Genomic DNA, 25,116 nt, shown 5'->3' on the forward strand with positions numbered 1-25,116 from the left:
TCACCTCATACAAGTACTGTATAGCAATTTCTGTGTGGTGAAAGTGCAACTTACAAATGTAGATATTTTTGTTGTTGTTACATAACTGCAGTCAAAAACAAAACCATGTAAACTTCAGCGCCTACAAGTCCAGTCAGTCCTACTTCTTGTTCAACCAGTCGCTAAGACAAACAAGTTTGTTTACATTTACGGGAGATAATGCTGCCCTCTTCTTATTTACAATGTCAATAGAAAGTGAGAACAGGCATTTGCATGGCACTTTTGTAGCTGGCATTGCAAGGTATTTATGTGCCAGGTATACTAAACATTCGTATGTCCCTTCGTGCTTCGGCCACCATTCCAGAGGACATGCTTCCATGCTGATGATGCTCGTTAAAAAAATAATGCGTTCATTAAAGTTGTGACTGAACTCCTTGGGGGAAAATTATATGTCCTCTGATCTGTTTTACCCGCATTCCGCCATATATTTCTGGTTATAGCAGGCTCGGATGATGACCCAGTACATGTTGTTCATTTTAAGAACACTTTCACTGCAGATTTGACAAAACGCAAAGAAGGTACCAATGTGAGATTTCAGAAGATAGCTACATCACTCCACCCAAGGTTTAAGAATCTGAAGTGCCTTCCAAAATCCGAGAGGTTGAGGCGTGTGGAGCATGCTTTTAGAAGTCTTAAAAGATCAGCACTCCAATGCGGAAACTACAGAACCCCAAAAAAGAAAGGTTTCAGAGTAACAGCCGTGTTAGTCTGTATTCGTAAAAAGAAAAAAGAAAAGGAGTACTTGTGGCACCTTAGAGACTAACCAGTTTATTTGAGCATGAGCTTTCGTGAGCTACAGCTCACTTCATCGGATGCATCCAAAAAAGAAAATCAATCTTCTGCTTGTGGCATCCGACTCAGATAATGAACATGAACATGCCTCAGTCCGCACTGCTTTGGATTGTTATTGAGCAGAACCCGTCATCAGCGTGTACGCATGTCCCCTGGAATGGTGATTGAAGCATGAAGGGACATATGAATCTTCAGCACATCTGGCACATAAGTATCTTGCAATGCTGGCTACAATAGTGCAATGAGAACACCTGTTCTCATTTTCAGGTGATGTAAACAAGAAGCGGGCAGCATTATCTCCTGTAAATGTAAACAAACTTGTTTGTCTGAGCGATTGGCTGAATGAGAAGTAGGACTGAGTGGACTTGCAGGCGCTAAAGCTTTACATTGTTTTATTTTTGAATGCAGTTATTTTTTATACATAATTCTACATTTGTAAGTTCAACTTTCATGATAGAGATTGCACTACAGTACTTGTATTAGGTGAATTGAAAAATACTATTTCTTTTGGTTTTTTACAGTGCAAGTACTTGTAGTAAAAAAATAAATATAAAGTGAGCGCTGTACACTTTGTATTCTGTGTTGTAATTGAAATCAATATATTTTAAAATGTAGAAAACATCAAAAAAATTAAATGGTATTCTATTATTTAACAATGCGATTTTTTTTTTAATAGTGCGACAGCCCTAGTATCAAGTATAATTTGCTCAACTATGGGATAGCTTGGAAGGGAATACTGATTCTTCAAGTGCTTGCTTATGTCGATTCCATTTTAGGTGTGCATGCATCTACGTACACAGTTGTCATAGATTTCTGCTTTAGTGGTATCCATAGGGCCAGCTGTGGCGCCCCCTGGAGTGGCGCTCCCATGCGGCGGTATATCGAGCACCGCCAGCCCTGTGCCCTCTCAGTTCCTTCTTAGCGCCCATGAGGTTGGTTGAGCGCCTTGTCTTGCTTTGCAAGAACAGTAGCGGTTTATCCATTGACTTGCTAGTTGTGGTTGTACAGAGTTTCATAGTTCTTTAGCTAATAGTGTTAGTTAGTCAAGAGATTCCCCCGTTGGGACTTTACCCTGAGCCCCGCTCCCCCAGCTTTAAGCCATCTGCATCATGCTGCAGGCCGATGCCAGTCAGCGATCCACACGATAGCTATCTTAAGTGTCTGGAAGAGGGACATCGCAAGGACAGGTGCTGCATCTGTAAGAACTTTCGCCTGCGGCCTCAGAAAGACCAGGATATCTGCTTGAGGGCGTTATTGATGGAGGCTGCTCTTCATCCGGTGTTGAAACTCTCCACCGCAGCACCTAAGCCCAGCACTTTGGCCTCAGTGCGCAGCACGCTGCCGGCACCACACTGAAGAAGAAGCTGAGGAAACGGAGCCCTTCAGCACTGAAGGACAGAGGAGCATCAGGCAAAGGACCGCTGTCAGGCCATGCACCTGCTACGGGAAGTCACAGAGATACCGCAGAGTTTGGACCCACCAGCCCCACCAAGGACCCACCCCGCCACCCCGGGCAGCTGCAAGAGTTCTCAGTTTGTGATGAGGCCCGCAGTGCCCAAAGTGGTCTCAGCGGCCAAGGAGCAAGGCCAGCCGACTCCGCAGGTGCCATGCCAGGTGACTGATTACTGCTCTGCTTGTGGCACCGAAGGGGAAGGCCACCAGGGTGCTGCAGCCTAGACTGGCGGAACACCCCGGATCGCAGATGCAAGTCCCCCTCGCTGCGACCTCAGGACCCGGCACCGTACCCTAGCTCGCCAGCCAGACGGCTGAGATCTCCGTTGAGATCCCCTCTTATAAGGCAGGGGACTCTGGACTCATGGCGCTGCTCTCTGTACCAGCAGTACTGACGACCGTCCAGCCATAGATCACCTATACGCCATATACCCTCCCCCCGAAGGTCTCCTTGTTGTCGGTCCCCATCCTGGAGGGCTCACTCGGGGTCTGGATGTCGGTCACGCTCACCCCAGTACCACTCCTCCGGCAGGTGGCACAATTCCCTGTCGCACCACCGTTCGCCTACCAGGGTCTGTAGGCAGACTCAGGCCTCAACAGCTTCGCCATGGTCACCGGAGGGGCAGTGGTTGGATCGGACCGTGACTTCTCAGCCCGTCACCAAGGCGGGGTGACTCCCCTCCGATGCAGGAGACTGAGGTGGCACCGGCTGTGGTGCCAACGCAGCAGGGGCCGTGTCCCCCACCCTCTCCGCAGTGGCAGTCCTGGAATCCATGGGGGGTGCCGGTGATGCCGGTCCAGTACTCCTATCCCTCCATTGCCACATGGGACAAACCGGCCAAGGTGCAGCTGGTGCCACAATTGGAGCACCGCGACAGAGGTGGAACCCGCACCCTGTACTCTGGCGCCAAGGGAGCCCTCCCCCAATAAAGAAGGGGGTGACACTATCCCTCAGGCCACTCAGTCATCATCGTTGTCCCTGTACAAGGCAGTGATCAGACCTTCCCGCACCGGCAGTCCCCCGGACAATTTTAAGAAGCACCAGGCCCTCCTTAAACAGGTGACAAAGAATCTGGGCTTGCAAATCGAAGAGGTTGCTGAAGTGTCATTTCGGCCACCACACCAGCAAAAATTGCATTGCCCGTCCACCCAGGGGTGCTCAAAATTAGCCAAATTGGTGTGGCAAATGCCCTCATCTATTCTGCCACATCCTAAAAAGTGGAAGAGAAATACTGTGTCCCTGCTAAGGGCTTTGAGTATCTGTATACTCATCCTGCCACAGCATCATTAGTTGTGTCTGCGGTGAATGAAAGGAACAGACAGGGCCACCCCAGCAGAACCCCAAAAATAAAAGGCCAAGAGACTCAACTTATTTGGGAGAAAAGTTTATTCGACAGCCAGCTTACAGTTTAGGGTCTCTAACCATCAGGCCCTGCTGAGATGTTATAACTTTAACCTGTGGAAAGAAAAGGAGTACTTGTGGCACCTTAGAGACTAACAAATTCATCTGAGCATAAGCTTTCGTGAGCTGTGAGCTCACGAAAGCTTATGCTCAAATAAATTTGTTAGCCTCTAAGGTGCCACAAGTACTCCTTTTCTTTTTGTGGATACAGACTAACACAGCTGCTACTCTGAAACCTTTAACTTGTGGGACTCCCTTAAGAAGTTCACGGGAGCCCTCCCACAGGATCGTGCCCAAGAGTTAGCCACGTTGTTGAGCCTGACTGACTCTAGGCTCCCGAGCCATCCTCCGTTCCCTGGGTCTGCACACCCCTCAGCAGCCCAGGAAGCCATTCTGCCCTCTGCCTCCTCCTCAGACGCAGTCTAGGCCCCCAGCTCCCAGATCTGACTCCTACAGGAGAAAGAACAAGGACAAAGCACCTAAGAGATGCTACCCATCCTCTTCCCGTCCGGCTGCTCAACCTGACTCTCCCAGAAGTCAGGGAGGCCAGAAGCAGTCATTTTGAGGGTGCGCTCAAGGATGTACTGGATCCAAACCCTCCCTTTCGTCAACCGCCTCCGCCCTTTCCGGTCAGCCTGGTCCTGTGTCACCTTGGACCACTGGGTGCTAGATACATTTTTTCTGGCTATACCCTGCCGTTTACAGCGGACCACCCCTCCCACTTCTCCCCTTTCCCTCTTCAGGGACCCTTCTCACCAGCAGCTCCTCATTCAGGAGGTCAAAGACTTCCTTTGCCTGGGGGCATTGGAAAAGGCCTGGTCTGTTCCAGCTGTCGCGACCTGGGGTTTATAATAAACTAAACAAAGTAAACCTTAACCCCGGTATAACACATAGAGTTCATCGGAGCGGTCCTTGACTCCACTCGGGCCAGGGCTTTCCTCCCCAAGACTCGGTTCCAGGCCATATTGGATCTTATCGCTGGCTTGCAGGCCCACCCACTCACCGCCACCTACACGTGCCTGAGGCTGCTGGGCCACATGGCAGTATGTACTTACATGGTCTGGCTCTCACAACTCCGCCTCAGACCTGGTCAGCATGGCTGGCGTCGGTCTACGTCCCCAACAGCATGAACCGGGTGGTCAGGATTCCGGACAGCGTCCTGGCGTCCCTTGTCTGGTGGCAGGATCCCGCATCAGTGTTGGAAGGTGTTCCCTTTTGCGGCCCCATCCTCATCGGTGACCCTTGTCTCCGATGCCTCGGACCTGGGCTGGGGAGCCCACCTCGGTGATCTCAACACTCAAAGCCATTGGTCCAGTCAAGATCGTTCCCTTCATATCAATGTTGGGGAACTCGGGGCGGTCTGACTGGCCTGCCAGGCCTTTCTACCTCATATACAAGATAGGGTGGTACAGGTCCTGATGGACAACATGGCTACAGTCTTCTATATCAACAGGCAGGGCGGAGCTAGGTTGTCTGCCCTTTGCCAGGAAGCCCTCTGGCTCTGCAACTTCTGTCTACAGTACAGTATCGCCTCAGCAGGACGTTCTTGTCTCGCCACAAGGGGTCTTTTCATCCAGAGTTGGTCAGCTCCATCTTCCACAGGTGGGGAACTTCCCGGATGGACTTGTTTGCTTCCAGACAAAACAGGAAGTACCACATCTTCTGCTCAATTGGGGGCATGGACAGAGGAGCCCTGTCTGACGTCTTTCTGCTCTTATGGTCAGGGGCTTTGATGTACACCTCCAGTAATGTTGCTTCCCAGGATCCTCATGAAGATCAAACAGGACAGGGCAAGGATCATCCTCACGGCATTGGTGTGGCCGCACCAACGCTGGTTGAGCACCCTCCTGGACCTCTCGGTTGCAACCCTTTTCCAGCTACTGCTCAGGTCAGACCTGTTGTCCCAGACCATGTCAGTCTTCCACACCCGAACCTGGCGGCACTACATCTGACAGCCTGGCTGCTGCGTGGTTAAACGCGCAGGAGCAGCCGTGCTCGGTGGAGGTTCAGCACGTTCTGTTGGGAAGCAGGAATCCCTCCACCAGAGCGACCTACATGGCCAACTGGAGATGGTTCCCCTGTTGGATTGCAGACAAAGCTGTTTTGTCCTGAGCAGGCTTCACTGCTGCTTATTCTGGACTGCCTCCTGCATCTCAGGCTCCAGGACTTGTCCCTCTCATCGATCAAGGTCCATCCAGCAGCCATCTCAGCCTTCCACCCGCCTTTCCAGGGTAGGTCTGTTTTTGCTCAGGATATCGTGGCCAGATTCCTTAAAGGCCTGGAGCGCCTCTACTCACAAGTCAGAGACCCTGTCCCTCCGTGAGTCTTGAATCTGGTGCTGTCTCAGCTCACGGGTCCTCCCTTTGAGCCCTTGGTTTCCTGTTCTCTCCTCCTTTCCTGGAATGTCATGTTCCTGGTTGCAGTGATGTCAGCCCGCTGGGTATCCGAGATTCAGGCGCTCACCTCGGAGCCGCAGTACACGGTCTTCTACAAGGGCAGCGTCCAGCTAAGGCCGCGCCCGGCTTTTCTTCCTAAAGTAGTCTCTCAGTTTCATTGAAGCAAGGACATTTACTCATGTGGCTTTGGAAAGAAGACCGGTAAGTCAGAAGGGGAGCGCAGGCTACATGCCCTGGACATTAGGAGGGCTCTGGCCTTCTGTGTGGATAGGACTAAGTCATTCCGTAAGTCGATGCAGTTGTTCATTGCAGGGGCTGACAGGATGAAAGGTCGCCCGGTATCCACTCAGAATTTCTTCTTGGATCACTGCCTGCATTCGCTTCTGCTATGACCAAGCGAAGGTGCTACCCCCGGCAATGGTCACCGCCCACTCTACCAGGACACAGGCTTCTTCGGCAGCCGTTCTGGCCCATGTGCCTATCCAGGGCATCTGTAGAGCAGCCACATGGTCATCTGTCCACCCTTTCTTGTCCCACTATGCGCTGACCCAGCAGGCCTGAGACAATGCTGACTTCATTAGGGCAGTACTGCAAGATGCTAAGCTGTGAACTCTGAGCCCACCTCCATTGATACTGCTTGTGAGTCACCTACGATGGAATCGACATGAGCAAGCACTCAAAGAAGAAAAAACAGTTACCTTCCTTTCATAACTGTTGTTCTTCGAGATGTGTTGATCATGTCCATTCCATTTCCCCCCCTCCCTCCAACCCCTCTGTCGGAGTTGCCGGCAAGAAGGAACTGAGAGGGCGCGGGGCTGGCAGCACCTAATATACCGCCGCATGGGAGTGCCACTCCAGGGGGCACCACAGCCGGCCCTATGGATATCGCTAAGGCAGAAATCTCCGACAACTGTGCATGTGGGCGTGCACACACCTAAAATGGACATGAGCAACACATCTCGAAGAACAACAGTTAAGAAAGGTAGGTGACCATTTTTTACTCTCCCACACAATGGTCTGGCACAATTGAACTTTCAACAATAAGAGCAAAGCTCATCTCTGGAGGAGACAGAACTCTTGTCTGGGGTAGCCTGAGACTATGGAACAAACTCCCCCAGGAACTAAGGACTATCAAAAACCTCACCACTTTCTGCACAGTTCTTTCCCCTTGCTTTCTCTACTATAAACACAGAGCAACAGGTATACCTATATTTAAAAACAATAGATGCTACCAACCCAAGATACCCCCTTTCATGTGCTTCTCCATCTGCGGAGAAAATGAGAGAACAAACAATATGTGACAGATCTATAGTCACATGGCTTAATGCATTACTGGAAGGCTCTCGGATACTATGGTGGTGAGTATAGAATAGAATCCCAGGGTAGCTGGATGTTTCTGTGAAGATGATCAGCAGTAAAATAGTTAATAGTGTTGACTGTAACAAGGTGGCAATATTTACAACCCTGACTAGAGATACAGATTCAGACTGGAAATAAGATATACATTTTTACAAGGTAATTAACCATTGGAACAACTGACCAAGGGTCATGGTAGATTCTCCATCACTCACAATTTTTAAATCAAGAAGTGATGTTTTTAACTGATCTTCTGTAGGAATTCTTTTGGGGAAGTTCTCTGGCCTGTGTTCTACAGAAGGTCAGACTAGATGATCACAGTGGTCCCTTCTGGCCTTGGAATCTGTGAATCTATTGAGGGCTCGGCTGTTAATCTACACTGTTAGCAAGGTTTAGAACCCTGCATAAAGCTACTGAGCACATTCTGCTGGCTCAGTGTGGTAGGTGCTTCACAGCTGCACCAGATCTGAAAGGTCATGTGGCTAGGAACAGTCAGGCTGGGAAAGAGATTAGGGTGAGGTTTATTTTCTGTTGTTTGAGTTACCAGAAAACCATGCCCCAGGGAAAAGGTAACTTTGCCCTCATACGGTAAGTATGGTCATTTTGGAGCAAGGTGGGAACAGCACCTGCTCACACTGACATTTTAATTCCGCTGTGCTTCAGTGCCACCGCATCACTGACAGCAGCCTTCATGTCCTTAGAGCCAGATATTGCCTGGCTGTGTGTGGAAGGTCTAAGAGGGATGGAGTAAAGGAATTCCACCTCCAGCTTGGTGCAGAGCAGTTGCATTCTCCCCACTTCAGCCAATTTGGCTGAGTAGCAGCTAGAGATGAATGCATTCACTGTGCAGGGGTTAGGCCTATGTGTGCATATTAATGGATCCGCTCATTTGTACTGCCACCAAACTGCTCCTCTGTACTTAGTCCCCCAGCATGGCCTCCCACACACACTCAGTAGAACCATGGCAGTTCCACTGGGTTTAAACCTTTCTGCACCCTTGAGTTGGGTGAGTGTGTTTAGAGCTATTGCTTCAGCTCTGTCTGCAGCCTGAGCCCAGTGCTCTGCCCCCTCCCCATGCATATTGCCCAAACTATCCACTAAAAGCAGGGAAATCCAGTTGTTTTTCAGTTGGATGGATGAATGAAAACCACAAAGTTTACCAGACTTTCACCAAAGTGTCTCCTTTGGGGTAAGAATGATCAGGAAACACTTCAGCCCTAACAAGCTATTTTGCAGAAAGTTGAAGCAAGTAAGAAATGTCCTTTCCGTCCCTATAAGTGCAGCAGCATCCCTGCCATAGAGCTGCGATTATGGGTAGTGCGCTCCATCCAGCCTAGCTGCAGTGATAATCATGTGCTGGTTTCTGTTGCTCAGCATAACTCCCCTTCCCCTTCCAGGAGCAGGAGTAGCGTTGTTGAACGATCACATTTACGTTGTTGGTGGGTTTGATGGGACAGCACATCTCTCCTCTGTGGAAGCCTATAACGTTCGCACTGATTCCTGGACTACTGTGACGAGTATGACAACGCCTCGTTGCTACGTGGGTGCCACCGTGCTGAGGGGACGGCTGTATGCAATAGCTGGGTAAGAAGGGTGGGCCTTGCTGCTCTTTGAGGGGCTGTCTACACTGGGAACTTGCTTGGTGGTAGGAAAGGAGTCCTCTGATATGCTGCTAAACAAGACTTAATCCTTAGTGCAGACAAGGACAGCCATGTTTAAAACGTATTGGCAGGGAGTGTCCAACCCAGGCTGTTGTGGGGGGGTGGGGGATGGCTTGTTGTCACTAAGCAAACTAATAGCCAGCATACAAGTGAGTTTAGTGTAATGGCTGCAGATCCTGCAGTAGAGCTTCAAAACAGGGGCTCTCCATGCATTTCCCTTTTGGCTCCCAAAGAATGAAAGGCCATGGTGTCGCCATAGTGAATTACACAAGCAGTGCCACCTGCTGCAACACTGCTGAGCGGCGTTCTGGAACTGCTGTGCTGATCTTATTTCAGCCCTCCTTCCTTGTGCACACAGCTATAGCAGCATTTTGGGTCTTCAAATGCCCAGGGTAACTCCTCAAGCTCCCATCCAGGGCTCTGTACTCCCCTCTCTCCCTCTCAGAAATCATTGCTCACCTGTATCCCTCTGTCATTTGCAGGTATGATGGCAACTCGCTGCTGAGCAGCATTGAGTGCTATGATCCCATCATTGACAGCTGGGAAGTGGTGACCTCACTGGGGACACAGCGTTGTGATGCTGGTGTTTGTGTCCTTCGAGAGAAGTGACTTTGGAGAAGCCCAGGTGAGAGAGACTCCTTGAGAAGGACAGGCTGAAAGAGGAGAATCTCACATGGTTTGCAGGGACTGTTCCTGATAGCTGGGGATGCAGGGACTGCAGGCACCAGTGCAGCATTCTTTCTGCGCTGCTTTGAAATACGTCGCATGGACAAACACATCACCCCAGCAGTTACTGGAAATCAAGAGCTCTGTGTGAAGCTAGAAAAAGGTACTTGAGTGGATCAGGAGAAATTGCATCCTCTGCCAACCACTAACTTTATCAACACAGCAGATATGCTTGGACTTCTGGCTTTGGCTGGTCAGCCAGCCTAATGAATGCTTAGGAAGATATGTACTTACAGCTGATCTGACAGTCACCTCTGCACCTGCAGCCCTTGCAGGGTCACTGGCAGCTCTGAGCTATCTGCGTGTTTGAGGGTGGAATCCAAACTGTTCTTGATGTGCCAGCTTCAGATTCTCATACAAACTAAATGTTTAAAGCTCAGTGTTCCATGTACCAAGTGCACTTCCGTACAGATGATTGCCAGTGTGCACTACACTGGAGCTACATCTGCATGTTATACGTTGACCTGTGTACAAAGGACAGAAATCGCACACTAATGCTTTCAACTACTGAGACCCAGGTGCGGCAGAGGAGGAGAAGGGTCTGGCACTCCAGGTAATAGTGGAGGAGGAAGAAACGGAGATTGGGGTGTTGGGAAGACTGCAGTATCCCAGTCTGCCTACTGGAAACGGATTGGAAGAGGTGAGGAGAATAATGTGTTTAACACGGTCGCATTTTCTTCAAGAAGCTTGATGGACTTGTCGTGGGAGAGAGAGCTTTTTCTGGCAGCAGAAACCTCACTCTGCTCCTCACCACAACCCTGTGAGTGTTTGTCATCTTGCAGAACAGTGGAACCAGCAGGTCCCTTGGTGACTGAGAAATGGGAGGGTGGACAGGACTTGGGATCAATTTAGAATGTACACATACTACTGAATAAGAACCATTCCCTGCCTCGAGACACAAGGCAGCTAGAACTGGCACGTCAAACCCCTTTCATGCCTTTACTCTCAGCTGTTTACTTCCTTGGCTCCTAACACCTCATCTTCTCACGCCCATAATCCTGTGTGCAAAACATACAGTCCAAGCGCCACAGCTGAAGCTGCAGGTTCATCCATTGGCTTGGTAGACTGCCCTCCCCTTCAGCCCGTCTTACATCTCCGGTGCTCTCTGCTCTCAAGGATCAGAAGCCTCAGTCGCTCCTGCCAAGCCTCCCACAATGCCTGCGTTTTGGGTGGTGCTGCTCTTTTTGTGTGCTGTTGATTCTGTGCTTTGGGGATGGGGTGGGATCAGGGACACAGTAGAAGGAGTTAATGATGCACTTTCAGCCAACACTCTGAATTTCTCCATTTGTTCCTATCACGTTTTATGTTTCATTTCCTATGTATTTTTTTAGTGAAAGTATCAAAAACAAAGTATCCGTAGGAGTTTGTTCTATGCCCTCTAGTCATGGATTTAAGGGCTATGTTGGGAATACACCTGTGTAGTTGCCTTAAAAGACCCTCATTAGACCAGTTAGTCATCCATGTTGAAGTTCTCTTTAGCTGTGACTTTTTGACCTGCAGTACACAGGCCAGGGTGGGTAGTTCTTAATAGATGTGTCCTGTCCATTGTGGTCAGCTTTACAAACATCTTTTGGGGATAGGAGGTCTAGAAGAATGTGCTGCTGCCAAATCGATTTGAGGCCAATTTAGGAGGATTCAGGAAAGGATTGGACATTTAAGTGGTTCGTGGAACATCCAGTCTAGATGGAGATTGCGGAATGTGTTACTTTTGAGTTAGTGGGGTGAGGCACAGCTTGTTGTGTGTTGTATTTCCTGTAGAGCCTGAAAATAGCTCGTATTTGCTTTCTTGCCAATGGTGTAATTGAAAAATACCCTCCATATTTCCCTCCCCACCCTCACCAAATCCTTCAGTGATCCTGGTCCTGGGTTGAGAGTGCTCTTGCAATCCCCTAGCTTTTCACTTAGTCCCCTTGCAAGCATCCTCTCCTCATGTTTTCTGGATTTTAAACATGCAGGTTTCCTATAGTGCTGACCCTCTCTGCATCAAGGGGAGGGCAGGGGCACTGGCTGGACCACTCTCTAGCCCTCTTCCTAAGACACGAGTGTATGAGGAACTGCCTTGCTGATGAACTGTGAGCTCCCATGTCGGGATAAGATCGAAACAGGAGCCCTATCCAGTACTCACTAGGAAGCACTAACTATTTCCATAACTGCATGCAGGACCCCAGGGCAGTAAATAGGAAATGACCTAACCCAAACCTCTTGTGAGTTATTGGCATAAGGAGAGAGACTCCTGAGAGTTCCCAGGCTATAAGCATAGCAAAGGGGTGTGGTGGTCTATGCTCGAAGCAGGCAGCAGCTCCTCTGACCTTTCTTGGGTCAGCTTCCATGCAGAGACCTTTTTGTGCTGTTTTCTAACATCAGGCCCCAGGCTTCCACCTCCAGTTTCCCTATTGTCCGTCCACCCTCCAGTGATTGTGGTCCAGCGAATGAAATAACAGGGCCTAAACCAGGTTATAGCAGTGCTTGGCCCTGTCCACAGGACCATGGAGACCTTTCTAGGAAGAGCTGTATTGTAAAGGTGGTATTTGCTGGAGGGGGATGGCATTGCTAAATATATCACAAACAAAAGAAATCCTAACAATAGTCTAGGTTGATTAGTGATAGAGATGGTAAAATTGTATATATTGATTCAGAAAAGGCAGAAGTGCTCAATAAATATTTCTTCTGTGTTTCGAAAGAAGCTAGATGATGTATTCACATCTTACAGTGATAATGAAATACTCTGTTCCAACAGCAACTAGGGAGGATGTTAAACAGCAGCTGTTAAAGTTAAGTATTCTTAAATCAGCAAACTGGATAACTTGCACCCAAGAGTTTTAAGAGAATTGGCTGAGGAGTTCTCTTAACCACTGATGTGGAATTTTTAAAATCTTGCACTGTTCCAGAAGTTTCAGAGGACTGCTTTAAAAAAAAAAGGGGGGGGAGGGGGCAATGTAGTATCAGGCTTTAAAAAGGGTAAATGGGACAACCCAGGTAACTCTAATATGATTAGCCTAACATCGATCCCTTGTAAAATAATGGAAAGGCTGAGGTTGGATGCAGTCAGTAAACAATTAAAGAATGGCAGCATTCAGTATGGTTTTGTGCAAAATAGATCTTGCCAAGCAAACTTGATACTGTTTTTTGATGAAATTACAAATATGGTTGATAAAGATAAGTGTGATATATTTAGACTCATGTTTTTGACTGGCTACTGTATGGAATTCTGATTTAAAAATAGCACTGTACAAAATCAAAGCAGCATATACTAAATGGATTAAAAACTAGCTGAACATGGTGGGTGAGGTGATATCTTTTGTTGAACATCTGTTGGTGAGAGGGACAAGCTTTTGAGCTTACACAACGCTCTTCTTGGTGAAGAAGGTCTCTGTGTACGCTTGAAAGAAGGTCTCTGTGTACAACAGAAGTTAGTCCAATAAAATATATCACCTCCCCCATCTTGTCTCTCCAATATCCTGGGCCCACCACAGTTACACCAACACTGCGTAAAAACTGGCTGACAAACTGGCTACGTTATAGTTCTGAAAAAATAATCATCCAATGGGCTGTCTATTACCACCCATCTCCTCGCTACCCCGTTAGCAGAAACACCATCCATCTCCAGATTAGCGGTGAAGCCTGCTGGCTTGACAGCATGGAGAAGAATGAGGGCTTCGTTCAGCAGTGCTGTCAAATAGGTGATGCCTTCACCAGCACTAAATCCAGGCCATTTTTGTAAAGGTGAAATTATGGTTATATGCAAATTATTTTCACATATGCAAATTAGTGTATTACATTTACATGAGATGTTCCACATGAAGATGAACAAAACTTGGCAGTGATACCACTGTAGAGGCTAATCTCTGGTATGTCTAGACCAGGATAAAAGGTGTTTTTCTGAATCACGTTAGCTAATAACTTCTAACAAACATGTTTTACACTCCAGTGTAGACAGGATAAGTTTTACTACATACATGCTAAATAGTATATATTGGAGCCTGGGGGAGCCAAACGTCAATTTGCCCACTGTAGTGCATGCTGAAATCCACACTGCCCTGTTTCCACCAGAGTGTAGGGTGGGTGTTAGGAGACATCAACTAAGGCATGCGATCATCACACCTTTAAATCCTAGTCAGGACAAAGCTAATATGGGAAGGGATGTGTCAAGTCACATTAACCCAATTAGACGAGTTAATTTGATTTTTAAAAGCCACCTTTGTGCTGTATTTTGTGCTAGCATCTTTATCACAGACCCCCAGGCCAAACCTCAAACTTTTGACTCCTGCAACAGACCTTTGTGAAGTATCTAGACTAGCATTTACAGTCCTATTAGTTAACTTGCATTAATTGGTAGTTAATTGAGTTGCAACAGAGCCACAAACTCTAGCCTAGACAAACCCCGGGGGCCAGGTTTTCAGAACTCAGCATGTTGGGTGATAGCTGAGGTCACAGTAGGAGGTGAGCACTTTCGCCAAACTGGCCCAGAGCTCAGCTTCCATTTGACAGTCAGGCCCTAGTTTCAGGTGCTGAGCTCTGGAAAATCAGAACTTTCATGCCCTGGCCTTTTTCCCCTTGACTAATGAAACCGCAGCCAGGTCAGACATTGATTCAACTACTGCCTTAGCAAGAGTAGAATAGTGGCTAAATACTTTTATTTCAACATGTTGGGTATTGCACATTTATGAAATCAAGGGCACAGTTTTCTTCAGAGAATGGCATGAAAATGCTGCTGAACTGCTCGGGCTGGTCTCTGCAGTGCACTGGCTTTCAAAGCCATTCTGCAGTCTGGCTGAATCCAGTTGTCTGTTGTGCTGCACCTCTTCGGGGTAGGTGTGCGCATGTTGCTCTGCCCCAGCATTCCACGCAGGGGAGGGAGATAGAAACTGGCAATATAGCAATGCCTTAGTCCTCCTTAACCAAACCGTCCGTTATCTCTGCCCAGCACAACTCCAGGATGAAGGGAGGGGTGCAGTACTGTGATCTTCCTGAGGGATTCTTCAAGGCAGGGCTCGAAGGAGACAGAGTTAAGGACATATGGGAAGTGTCACCTTAACTCTGCATTCCTGGTTTTTGTAAGTGCCCCCCCCCCCCCCTCGGCTATCAGTGACAGGTGATATCAGTGGAAGTATGTGGGCAGCCCTTAACTCAGCATCTCCTGGATTGCTAATGTTCCAATGTGGGGTTGCAGAGTCCCCCTTTCTGGATAGGTGTGAGGAGCAAAAAACCCTGTTGCGTGTGAGGAGTCAGAACTGCCTCTTAAGGATATATTGTGTAAGAAACGGAGGGTTTTGTCTACGCTACAAAGTTAAGTCAACGTAAGGTAGGTGTATAGGCTGCGGTGCTCCTGCTGCACCAACATAATAAAATCACCTTGACGAGAGGCATAATGCCTCGGGTGATGTAGGTAGAGCGACGCAGCGTCAGTGTAGATGCTGCATTGCTTCCATTGCCCTAAGTGGCCTCCAGGAAGTGTCCCACACGGTCCAAGAAGAAAGCCAAGGAAAGAGTGGGCCCCTTACTGAATGAGGGAGGCAACCTAGTGACAGAGGATGTGGAAAAAGCTAATGTACTCAATGCTTTTTTTGCCTCTGTTTTCACTAACAAGGTCAGCTCCCAGACTGCTGCGCTGGGCATCACAGAATGGGGAAGAGATGGCCAGCCCTCTGTGGAGATAGAGGTGGTTAGGGACTATTTAGAAAAGCTGGACGTGCACAAGTCCATGGGGCCGGACGAGTTACATCCGAGAGTGCTGAAGGAATTGGCGGCTGTGATTGCAGAGCCCTTGGCCATTATCTTTGAAAACTCGTGGCGAACGGGGGAAGTCCCGGATGACTGGAAAAAGGCTAATGTAGTGCCAATCTTTAAAAAAGGGAAGAAGGAGGATCCTGGGAACTACAGGCCAGTCAGCCTCACCTCAGTCCCTGGAAAAATCATGGAGCAGGTCCTCAAAGAATCAATCCTGAAGCACTTACATGAGAGGAAAGTGATCAGGAACAGTCAGCATGGATTCACCAAGGGAAGGTCATGCCTGACTAATCTAATCACCTTTTATGATGAGATTACTGGTTCTGTGGATGAAGGGAAAGCAGTGGATGTATTGTTTCTTGACTTTAGCAAAGCTTTTGACACTGTCTCCCACAGTATTCTTGTCAGCAAGTTAAGGAAGTATGGGCTAGATGAATGCACTATAAGGTGGGTAGAAAGCTGGCTAGATTGTCGGGCTCAACGGGTAGTGATAAATGGCTCCATGTCTAGTTGGCAGCCGGTGTCAAGTGGAGTGCCCCAGGGGTCGGTCCTGGGGCCGGTTTTGTTCAATATCTTCATAAATGATCTGGAGGATGGTGTGGATTGCACTCTCAGCAAATTTGCAGATGATACTAAACTGGGAGGAGTGGTAGATACGCTGGAGGGGAGGGATAGGATACAGAAGGACCTAGACAAATTGGAGGATTGGGCCAAAAGAAATCTGATGAGGTTCAATAAGGATAAGTGCAGGGTCCTGCACTTAGGATGGAAGAATCCAATGCACCGCTACAGACTAGGGACCGAATGGCTAGGCAGCAGTTCTGCGGAAAAGGACCTAGGGGTGACAGTGGACGAGAAGCTGGATATGAGTCAGCAGTGTGCCCTTGTTGCCAAGAAGGCCAATGGCATTTTGGGATGTATAAGTAGGGGCATAGCGAGCAGATCGAGGGACGTGATCGTTCCCCTCTATTCGACACTGGTGAGGCCTCATCTGGAGTACTGTGTCCAGTTTTGGGCCCCACACTACAAGAAGGATGTGGATAAATTGGAGAGAGTCCAGCGAAGGGCAACAAAAATGATTAGGGGTCTAGAGCACATGACTTATGAGGAGAGGCTGAGGGAGCTGGGATTGTTTAGTCTGCAGAAGAGAAGAATGAGGGGGGATTTGATAGCTGCTTTCAACTACCTGAAAGGGGGTTCCAAAGAGGATGGCTCTAGACTGTTCTCAATGGTAGCAGATGACAGAACGAGGAGTAATGGTCTCAAGTTGCAATGGGGGAGGTTTAGATTGGATATTAGGAAAAACTTTTTCACTAAGAGGGTGGTGAAACACTGGAATGCGTTACCTAGGGAGGTGGTAGAATCTCCTTCCTTAGAGGTTTTTAAGGTCAGGCTTGACAAAGCCCTGGCTGGGATGATTTAACTGGGAATTGGTCCTGCTTCGAACAGGGGGTTGGACTAGATGACCTTCTGGGGTCCCTTCCAACCCTGATATTCTATGATTCTATGATTCTATGATTCATTGTGACTGCTAGGGTCACGTTTTGAAGGTCGCTGCCCACAGCCAGGTGCCCAGGCATGTACCCCTCCCGTTTTAAAGCCCCAGGAAGTTTTGAACTTGCTCTTCTTGTTGCTGGGCGTGTAGGACAAGCCTGCTCCTGCCTGGAGAACGCAGGAGGTGGTGGATCCCCTGGGTCTGGGGGCAGAGGAGGCCCAGCTCTGCTCCAGCTGCAGAAACTTGTTTGGGGCATGGAGGAGAAGGGCTATAACAGGGGGACAGCCGTGCTGTGTAAAAAGCCAAAAAGCTGCAGCAAGCATAGCAGAAGACAAGGGAGACAAATAGTCGCTCTGGTGCAGATCGGCAGGCATGGTGCTTCTACAAGGAGGGAGCTGGGGTCAGAGAGCTGATACGCAGGTGAGGGAGCAGTCGGGGTGAGGGCTGTGGGGAAATATGGGGGCTGGGGTCAGGGTTGTGGTATATGGGTGGGAGCAGCCAGGGTAGTAGTATAAGGGTGAGGAGCTTTTGGGGGGAGCAGTCAGGGTGGGGGTCAGGGTGTTTAACCTCAGACTATAGGAAAAGCTGTCATGGTTTTAAGGAAGAAACAAAGATACCACTGGCATTCACTTTTTCATATAGATGTAAACTGTGCAGGATTAAATTACTGATGAAGAGTGGGAAATTGGTACAATTTTTGTACGCCTGTAGATTATTCATTAAAGAAAAGGGGTTTACTTCTCTTGAGGAAGATATTTGTGTTTTAATTCTGGCTGAAACCTTCTCCAATCATACAAAACTTAATTAGAAAAGAAACAGCATTTGAGGACCACCCTATACTCCCCCACACACACACACGCACCCACCCACCCCATGTATCTTCCAGGGCTGCAGCAGCACCCAAGGCACTCCACCCCTCAGGAGATTAAACACAACAGCTGCACATACACCCAGCTGTGAAAGCCTTGTGGGTCACCCTGTTCCCTCCCCTTTAAAGATACTTTCCCCTGCATGTATGAAGTTTCCCTCCACATTACATAGATAGGTTTGTAGGGGTGTGGAATAAAAATCTACTTATGGAAACTGACGTTATCTTCATTATGCTCCATCACATGCTGCTAACATTCACCAACAATAGCAATAGGTGTATGTGAATTGTTCTAGTTGAACACGCACAGCAATCACTTGTGATTGTATATAATGTCATTTGTTTTTATGACAGGTTTCAGACGAACAGCCGTGTTAGTCTGTATTCGCAAAAAGAAAAGGAGGACTTGTGGCACCTTAGAGACTAACCAATTTATTTGAGCAGGAGCTTTCGTGAGCTATAGCTCACTTCATCGGATGCATCCAATGAAGTGAGCTGTAGCTCACGAAAGCTCATGCTCAAATAAATTGGTTAGTCTCTAAGGTGCCACAAGTCCTCCTTTTCTATTTGTTTTTATAAAATTGTTTCTTTAAGTCATACAGTGAGTGTGTCCTGAATCAGGTGTTACAGATAAAAGCTGATAATTGCTCAGTTATGGTGGGATGCTCAACACAACCTCGTGCTGTTCTAGTCATTTGTCTCCCATTTTGCTGGCTTGTGTGGCCTGCAGCCAGGTGGGAAAGCTGAGAGGTCAGTGCAGAATAGCTAGTGTGAGAAGAGCTGCTACTTTGTCATGCTGCTCCCTTGAGCACAGTCCACCAGGCCTTGGTCTGGTGAACAACACGTGTTTCTTACTTAATATTTGTAACTTGCCCACGTGTGGGTCCTCATGAGTGGGGGAGGGGTTCCCAGCATGGGAGGAGCAGTTTGGGACTCCTAATGGGGTCTGGAAGCTCGATTCTCAGCAGGGGAAGGAAACAAGTTTAGAATTAGCAGCTCAAGGGAATTCTGTTCTCTGGCTGCAGTTTTGCCCCCCTGCTAATGAGGGCATGAGTTCCTGGGTTCTCAATCCTTGTCAGACTTGCCGTTAACAATGGCAGCACCCAGTAATGGCTGTTCTTGGGGTCTGAAGAAACCCACTCAGCCCTCAAGAACCCAGTAAAACAAAGAACAGATGCAACACAGTTGTGTAGAACCCAGCATGTGATGCGCAGAGAGCCTGTCTCTGCCTGCAGGAACCTCCCGCTGCCCTGAGAGCAGCTCCACAGCATGCCAGCGGCCTCAGCCTCTCAGCAAGCAGGCCAGGCCCAGGCCGGCTGCCCACGATGAAGCTCGGTGCCTCATGGGAGAGGTGGGGGATTGGCTAACTCTGGGGGTGCCGTCACTGTTCAAACCTTCAGTGACTTCACCCTGTGACCACGGCCTAGCACTCTGGTCGCTTCCCAGGGCAGCAGGTCTCCCCCGCCCCTTGCTGTGTGGCCCTGCTGATGATCGAGGGCCGTTTCTGCCTCGGATGTTTTGTCACTTCAGATGCTGGATCAGAGCACTTATGCCACAGACCCGCTCCTAGCTCCATCACCAGAGCAGATGCTGCAGGAAGCTAAAGCCGGGGAGGCAGGGAGCTAGCCCAGGGATGAACACAATCTCTCGGGAGCAGATACTCATGCTCGGGTGCAGCAGCAAGTGCTAGTCATGATATCCCAGTAAGATCCCACTGTTTTGGAATGACAGTGTAATTTACTGTGAAACCTGAGCCACTGTCCTGTGCGCTAGAGTTGGGAGTGTTACTGGAGTGCTCGGTATCTGTGGGTAGGTCAACGGCTAATGGGTAAAGTAAAACATGGAGCTTAATTCTTGGGCTTTGTAGGACAAATATAACTTATTTTGCATTAAAACGAGCTTCCTCTAGACAGCATTTTACACCAGCTCTTAACAAGGAGGTTGAGTGGAGCTGTTCATTGCACCAGTTCAGCAGCACCTGCGCTAAAGACACTGATCTAGCCACAGATTGTAAAATTCTTATAGGAACACCTGTTTGCCAAGCAGAGATTGAGGCATGAGTTTCGTAGCCAGAGTAGACCCAACCCAAGAGATTGAAGGATCCTGCACAGAGGACATCTGTTCTCAACAGCCACCATATGGTAGCCAAACAAACAGAGTCCACTGCCAATTTTTAAATATCAGCTTATGCAGAAATTTTTATTTCATGTGGGAATGTCTGGCCTAATGCTGTTCTTGTATGCAGCCAACGCTGCTCTCCCCAAGGAGGGACCAGGAAATGGTCTGAACCAACTTGTCTCTTTCCTTATCTCACACAGTTGCCTGAACAGCTGATATTTTGATGCATGTGCTGTGATTTCACACTGCACTAAAATGTTCTGTCGCAAAGCTACGTGTGCCCCAGTTTCAGGAGATCTGGCAGGAGCAGGTGACTCTCACATGAAACCCACACAGCATGGGGAGAAGTTGGCTCTAGTCCAGGCCTTTGGCAAGCAATTAAATGTGTGATGGCTTTACAGAAATATAGTTGATCGTATTTGCTGCAGAGTGACTAAGGGGGGATATGGTAAAGGTCTATAAAATCATGACTGATGTGGAGAAAGTGACCAGGGAGCAGTTATTTACTCCTCATAACACAAAACCCATGGTTCACTCAGTGAAATTAATAAGCAGCAGGTTTAACACAAACATAAGGAAGTATTTCTTCACACAATGCACAAACTCCTTGCCAGGGGATGTTGTGTAGGCCATAAACTATAATGGTGGTTCAAAAAAGAACTAGTTCTTCTTTGAGTGATGATCCCTATATGTATTCCAAACATGGGTGGGCCATGTCCATTGATGCGCACGTGCACTGTGTGTCCCCCTTGTGTTTACAGCCAAGGTTATAATAGGCCGCGCAGGTCAACAACACTCCAGTTCCCTCTTACAGCCACATGGCTGGAGTTGGAATCCCTGTTCCTTCACACTCTTAGCTTTGCTAAGGGAGTGATATACTGTCCATTTTTCTTGTAGATAGTTGTTGTTAGTATTATATAGTTCTTAGTTTAGTTTAGTCTAGTTTTTTCCCTCATTTGGGGAAACTCCCCCATCCCCAGGGCCTATGCCCTAGATTCCAGGCTTCAAGAACTGTGACGCTTGCCCACGCTCGTTTTCTGTGAGCGACGAGCACCAGCATTGCCTGTACTGCCTTGGTGAGACCCACATCACGGCCCGCTGCGCCATTTGTACATCCCACCCCAAATGCAGGAGGCTTGAGAACTTCACCTCCGGAAGCTCTTAATGGAGGAGGCCATGTGCCCACGGGTGCATTCAGATCCAGGATCAATAGAACTAGCAGTGCACCACCCATCACTGGTGGTGAACACACCTCCGAGCACCTCCCAGGCACCAGATCTGAGGGTACCAAGACGGCTGGACAAGCCCCACAATGAGGGAAAGAAATATGGACAGGGGCATAAGAGCAGATCCTTGTCCAGGACTACTCAGAAACACAGCATTTCCTCCCCGAGCCGGTTGGGTGAGAAGTCGCGGGTGGATCTAGCCAGCCCTCTGCCCACACTTCCCAGAGTAGAGGGTAAGGTACAGCAGAAGTGAGATCCAGTGGTACTGCTGACTACCCCGATAACCAAGGTGGCACCCATCCCACTGGCTTCGCTGACACCAACTGGACCCTCCGCATTGTCCCAAACTCCTTGCACTCCTGGGCACCTGGAACCGCTGCTGCTGACGGAGGAGCTGCTCTTCCTGACCCCATGGTCTCTGCACCTCCACTCGCCACCATCCGCCTTTCTCCAGTGAGCAAACTGTTTCTGGTGCCACCGGCGCGAGATGTCCCTTTGCCCACTATGGCCTCTGGCACTGTCGGCGCCGCCCTTCCCAGAGCCACCCTTGGAGTCTGAGGGCTTCTCAGAGCCGGAGCCTTCGTTTTCCCCCGCCCCATCTTGGAGCCCGGACTCACGCTGCAGTCTGACATACCCCCCCCAGCTTACGACCCTGCCATGGCGGCCTGGTATCATTACCTGTGGGACCCACAAATGCCCAGAGACACCCTTTCTTTTGGCCCTATTGGCCTCCCTGGGATCTGTACCAAGGCCACTGGGCACAGGCCTCTTATCAACCATCCCGTCCACCCTTCAGCACCCTCTATGAGCAGGAGGAAGAAAAGATGGAACCGGTACTGCTGGTTCCCCTGGTCCGCACTGCTGCCTCTTCATCTCCGGACAAGGCGCGTGTTCCTGCCTCGCGCTCTCAGCTGGATGGCCACCGCCAGTAACCAGAACGGCCACAGCAGCTGGCGGCGGATCTGGGGATCCTGCTAGAGGAAGTCCAGGACACACAGCATCTGCTCCGGGACATCCTCCAACCCCAGGGACCCTCTCAGACGGCTCTTCCCATAAACGAGGCCATTTCACAATTGGCACAGCTGGTGTGGCACCTAAGGTCCTTCTCAGCTGCACAGCCATGTGGCAGCCTATTAAGCGCTGCGCAGGCGCTCAGGGCTGCAGTGGGGAGAGATGCCTTTCCCCCAGCCACGGACCTACTGCGGCTGGGAGAGAGGCCCCAACCCAGACCAGCCCCAGACCTGCCGCGACTAGGGGAGAGGTGCCCCAGTCCCACCCCAGACCTGCCATGGCTGGGGGAGGGGCACCTATCCCGTGGCCCAGCCCCAGACTCCAACCTTCTGCCCCAGCCCTGAGCCTTATCCCCGACCCCACCCCAGAGCCCACACCCCCAGCCAGAGCCCTCTCCCCTCCCCACCCAAACCTCTGCCCCAGCCCTGATCCCTCTCCTGGCCCTCCGAACCCCTCAGCCCCACCCCGCCACATGAATTTTGTTATGTGCACCAATATGGAGGTGATGAGTGACGCGTCACCTCCATATTGGTGCACATAAAATTCATTCCGCACATGGGTGGGAAAACTAGAGAGAACAGTGTGGCACCACTGCTTAAATTGTAATGAAAGAGGAGTTGGGGCTCAAGCAATCAGATGCCAGGGTTCAAGCAGTTTTTTTATATTCATAAGTGGTGCAGCAAGCCCAGAGATGCCAGGACTCTGACCTGCCGGGCCCAGAGGTGCCAAAACAATTAAGCACTATGTGTCACGCTCCTGTGCCCCCACTCCCAAGAGGGCAGTGTGACACTCTGTACCTCAAAGTAGCAACCTGGAACCCCCATGGTGATATTACTATGATATGTTTTGTACGAAGTGAGGTATCATTTTGTAAGGCTTGATCTACTGAACAATAATAACCTGTTGGATTGTATGTACTATCATAGTATGTGAAGTTATGAAGTATTGCAATATGTGTTACTGATATATGTTGTGAGGTTGGGAAGACCCACAACCAATCTTTCAGTTACAACAAAGGAGTAGCCATCAGTAGCCAGACAGTGTTACTGGCTCATCAACACCCATCAAGAAAGTAATTCACTATCCCAAAGATTCCTTAGAGAAGGCACGTGTGCAATGGAGACTGCTTGACCAGTGGGAACTGCCTGATCCCCATGGCACAGGAAAGATCTTTCCAGCAAGCTGAAAGAAAGTATAAAAGATGGGAAGTGACATCATCACTTGGCCTCCTTCTGTTCTTTCTCCCCTCCTCCCCAAACACCTGGAAAATCTGAGACTGGAAGGGTGTCCCAGCCTGTGTACTGAGGAACTGTAACTTGCTTGGACCATCTGTCAGGGTGAGAAAGGCTGTATGATTCAACTCTTGCTTAGACTAAAAGTTTAGGATTTAGAATGCATTTACTTTTTATTTTCTTAAGGTAACTATCCCTGACCTTTATGCCTCCCACTTATACTCACGATCAATGTCTGTGGTTAATAAACCTGTTTGATATTTTACCTAAGGCAGCATGTTTCAGTGCAAGTGCCTGGGGGAATCTCAGCTCCAGCTAACAGGGATGTTGCACGCCTACTACCCTGTTGTCAGATTGGCGAACTAGGTAATGAGCTTATCCTGGCCAGGCTTCTGAGCATGCAAGACAGGACAGTACTGGGGAGCTGGGGGAATTGGTTGGAGCCTCCCTATTGTTGGTTCATGAGTGGCTGGGAGATCATTCGAGTGTCCCTGCCTGTGAATGGCTGTGTAAGTGCAGGGCCTGTCAGAGGTTTGTAGCTTGACAACAGCATCCCAATGTGAAGGACAGCCCAGGCTGGTGAGTTTGAAGGGCTCAGCTCTCCCACAGTCCAGGTTTCACTCTGGGGACCCTGTCACAGGCAGAGGAAATACAGACTTTCTCTTTACCCACCCATCTCCCAACCCTCTGGTGGTCCACGCAGTGGCAGAGTGGGCCCGCCATCACCCACAGAAATCCACTCCCCTGGACAGAGCGGCAAAGAAGGTGGACAGGCAGGAAAGCCTCCTCCTCAGTCGGGCTCCAATTTCATATAGTCAACTATCAATCTCTGCTGGCAAAACATGACTTTCACAATTACACCAAACTGGCTGAGTTCAAAGACCATCTGCCACCAGACAGATAGCAGCAGTTCCAAGTGCTGTTGGATGAGGAAAGACTGGTGGCCAAGGTGGGACTCCAGGCTGCTATGAATGCAGCCAACACGGCCTCTCGTTCTCTAACAACTGGGGTCGTGTTCCTCAGGGATTCCTGGCTGCAGTCATCCAGTTTCCCCAAGGAGGTCCATACCACCATTGATGACCTCCCCTTCGACACACACAAACTGTTCAAGGAGAAAAACAGATGAGTCCCTCCACTCTCTGAAAGACTCTCAAGCCACACTCAGGTCCCTTGGCATCTACACCCCAGCCCCAAGATGCAGAGAGCAGAACCAATCATTCCATCCCTGACCCCACACCTCCTACCTGGCATACTACCAATGCCATCAGGAGCTGTCACACAGATGACACCGGTCGCAGGGGCCTTCACCACAGTCACCTCAAGCCTTTCCCAGCAGCAGTCTCTGGGGGCTGTCTTGCCCTGTTCATCCACAATTGGGGCAAGATCACGATGGACAGTTGGGTACTGGAGATCATCCATCATGGATACTCCATAAAATTCCTCTTGTTTCTGCCTCATTGCCCAACTTGGATTTCTCACAGGGACCCATCCCACCAATGCATCCTCCAACAAGAGGCTGACGCTCTTCTCCTGAAGGGTGCCATAGACCTGTCCCACTTCACTTGAGGGGGCAGAGGGTTTACTTCCCATATTTCCTCATTCTGAAGAAGGGCAG

At 49.3% G+C, this 25,116-nt stretch overlaps 1 protein-coding gene across 4 annotated transcripts in view; it reads left to right on the forward strand.

Moving 5' to 3' along the window:
• The window catches only part of KLHL12 (kelch like family member 12), a 106,778-nt gene that overhangs the window by 80,285 nt on the left and 1,377 nt on the right, over positions 1–25,116 (forward strand). For 2 of the 4 annotated variants that reach the window (XM_074936378.1, XM_074936379.1), the window contains 2 exons: positions 8,835–9,021; positions 9,581–15,676. In XM_074936378.1, the coding sequence (XP_074792479.1) occupies positions 8,835–9,021; positions 9,581–9,707 (314 nt within the window). In that variant the 3' untranslated portion in view covers positions 9,708–15,676. Of the gene's footprint in view, positions 1–8,834; positions 9,022–9,580; positions 15,677–25,116 lie in introns of those variants that run through there. The other 2 variants (XR_012636001.1, XR_012636002.1) reach the window with 2 other exon arrangements.

The sequence above is a fragment of the Natator depressus genome, chromosome 21 (assembly GCF_965152275.1).
Source record: "Natator depressus isolate rNatDep1 chromosome 21, rNatDep2.hap1, whole genome shotgun sequence".
NCBI classification, from domain to species: Eukaryota; Metazoa; Chordata; order Testudines; family Cheloniidae; genus Natator; species Natator depressus.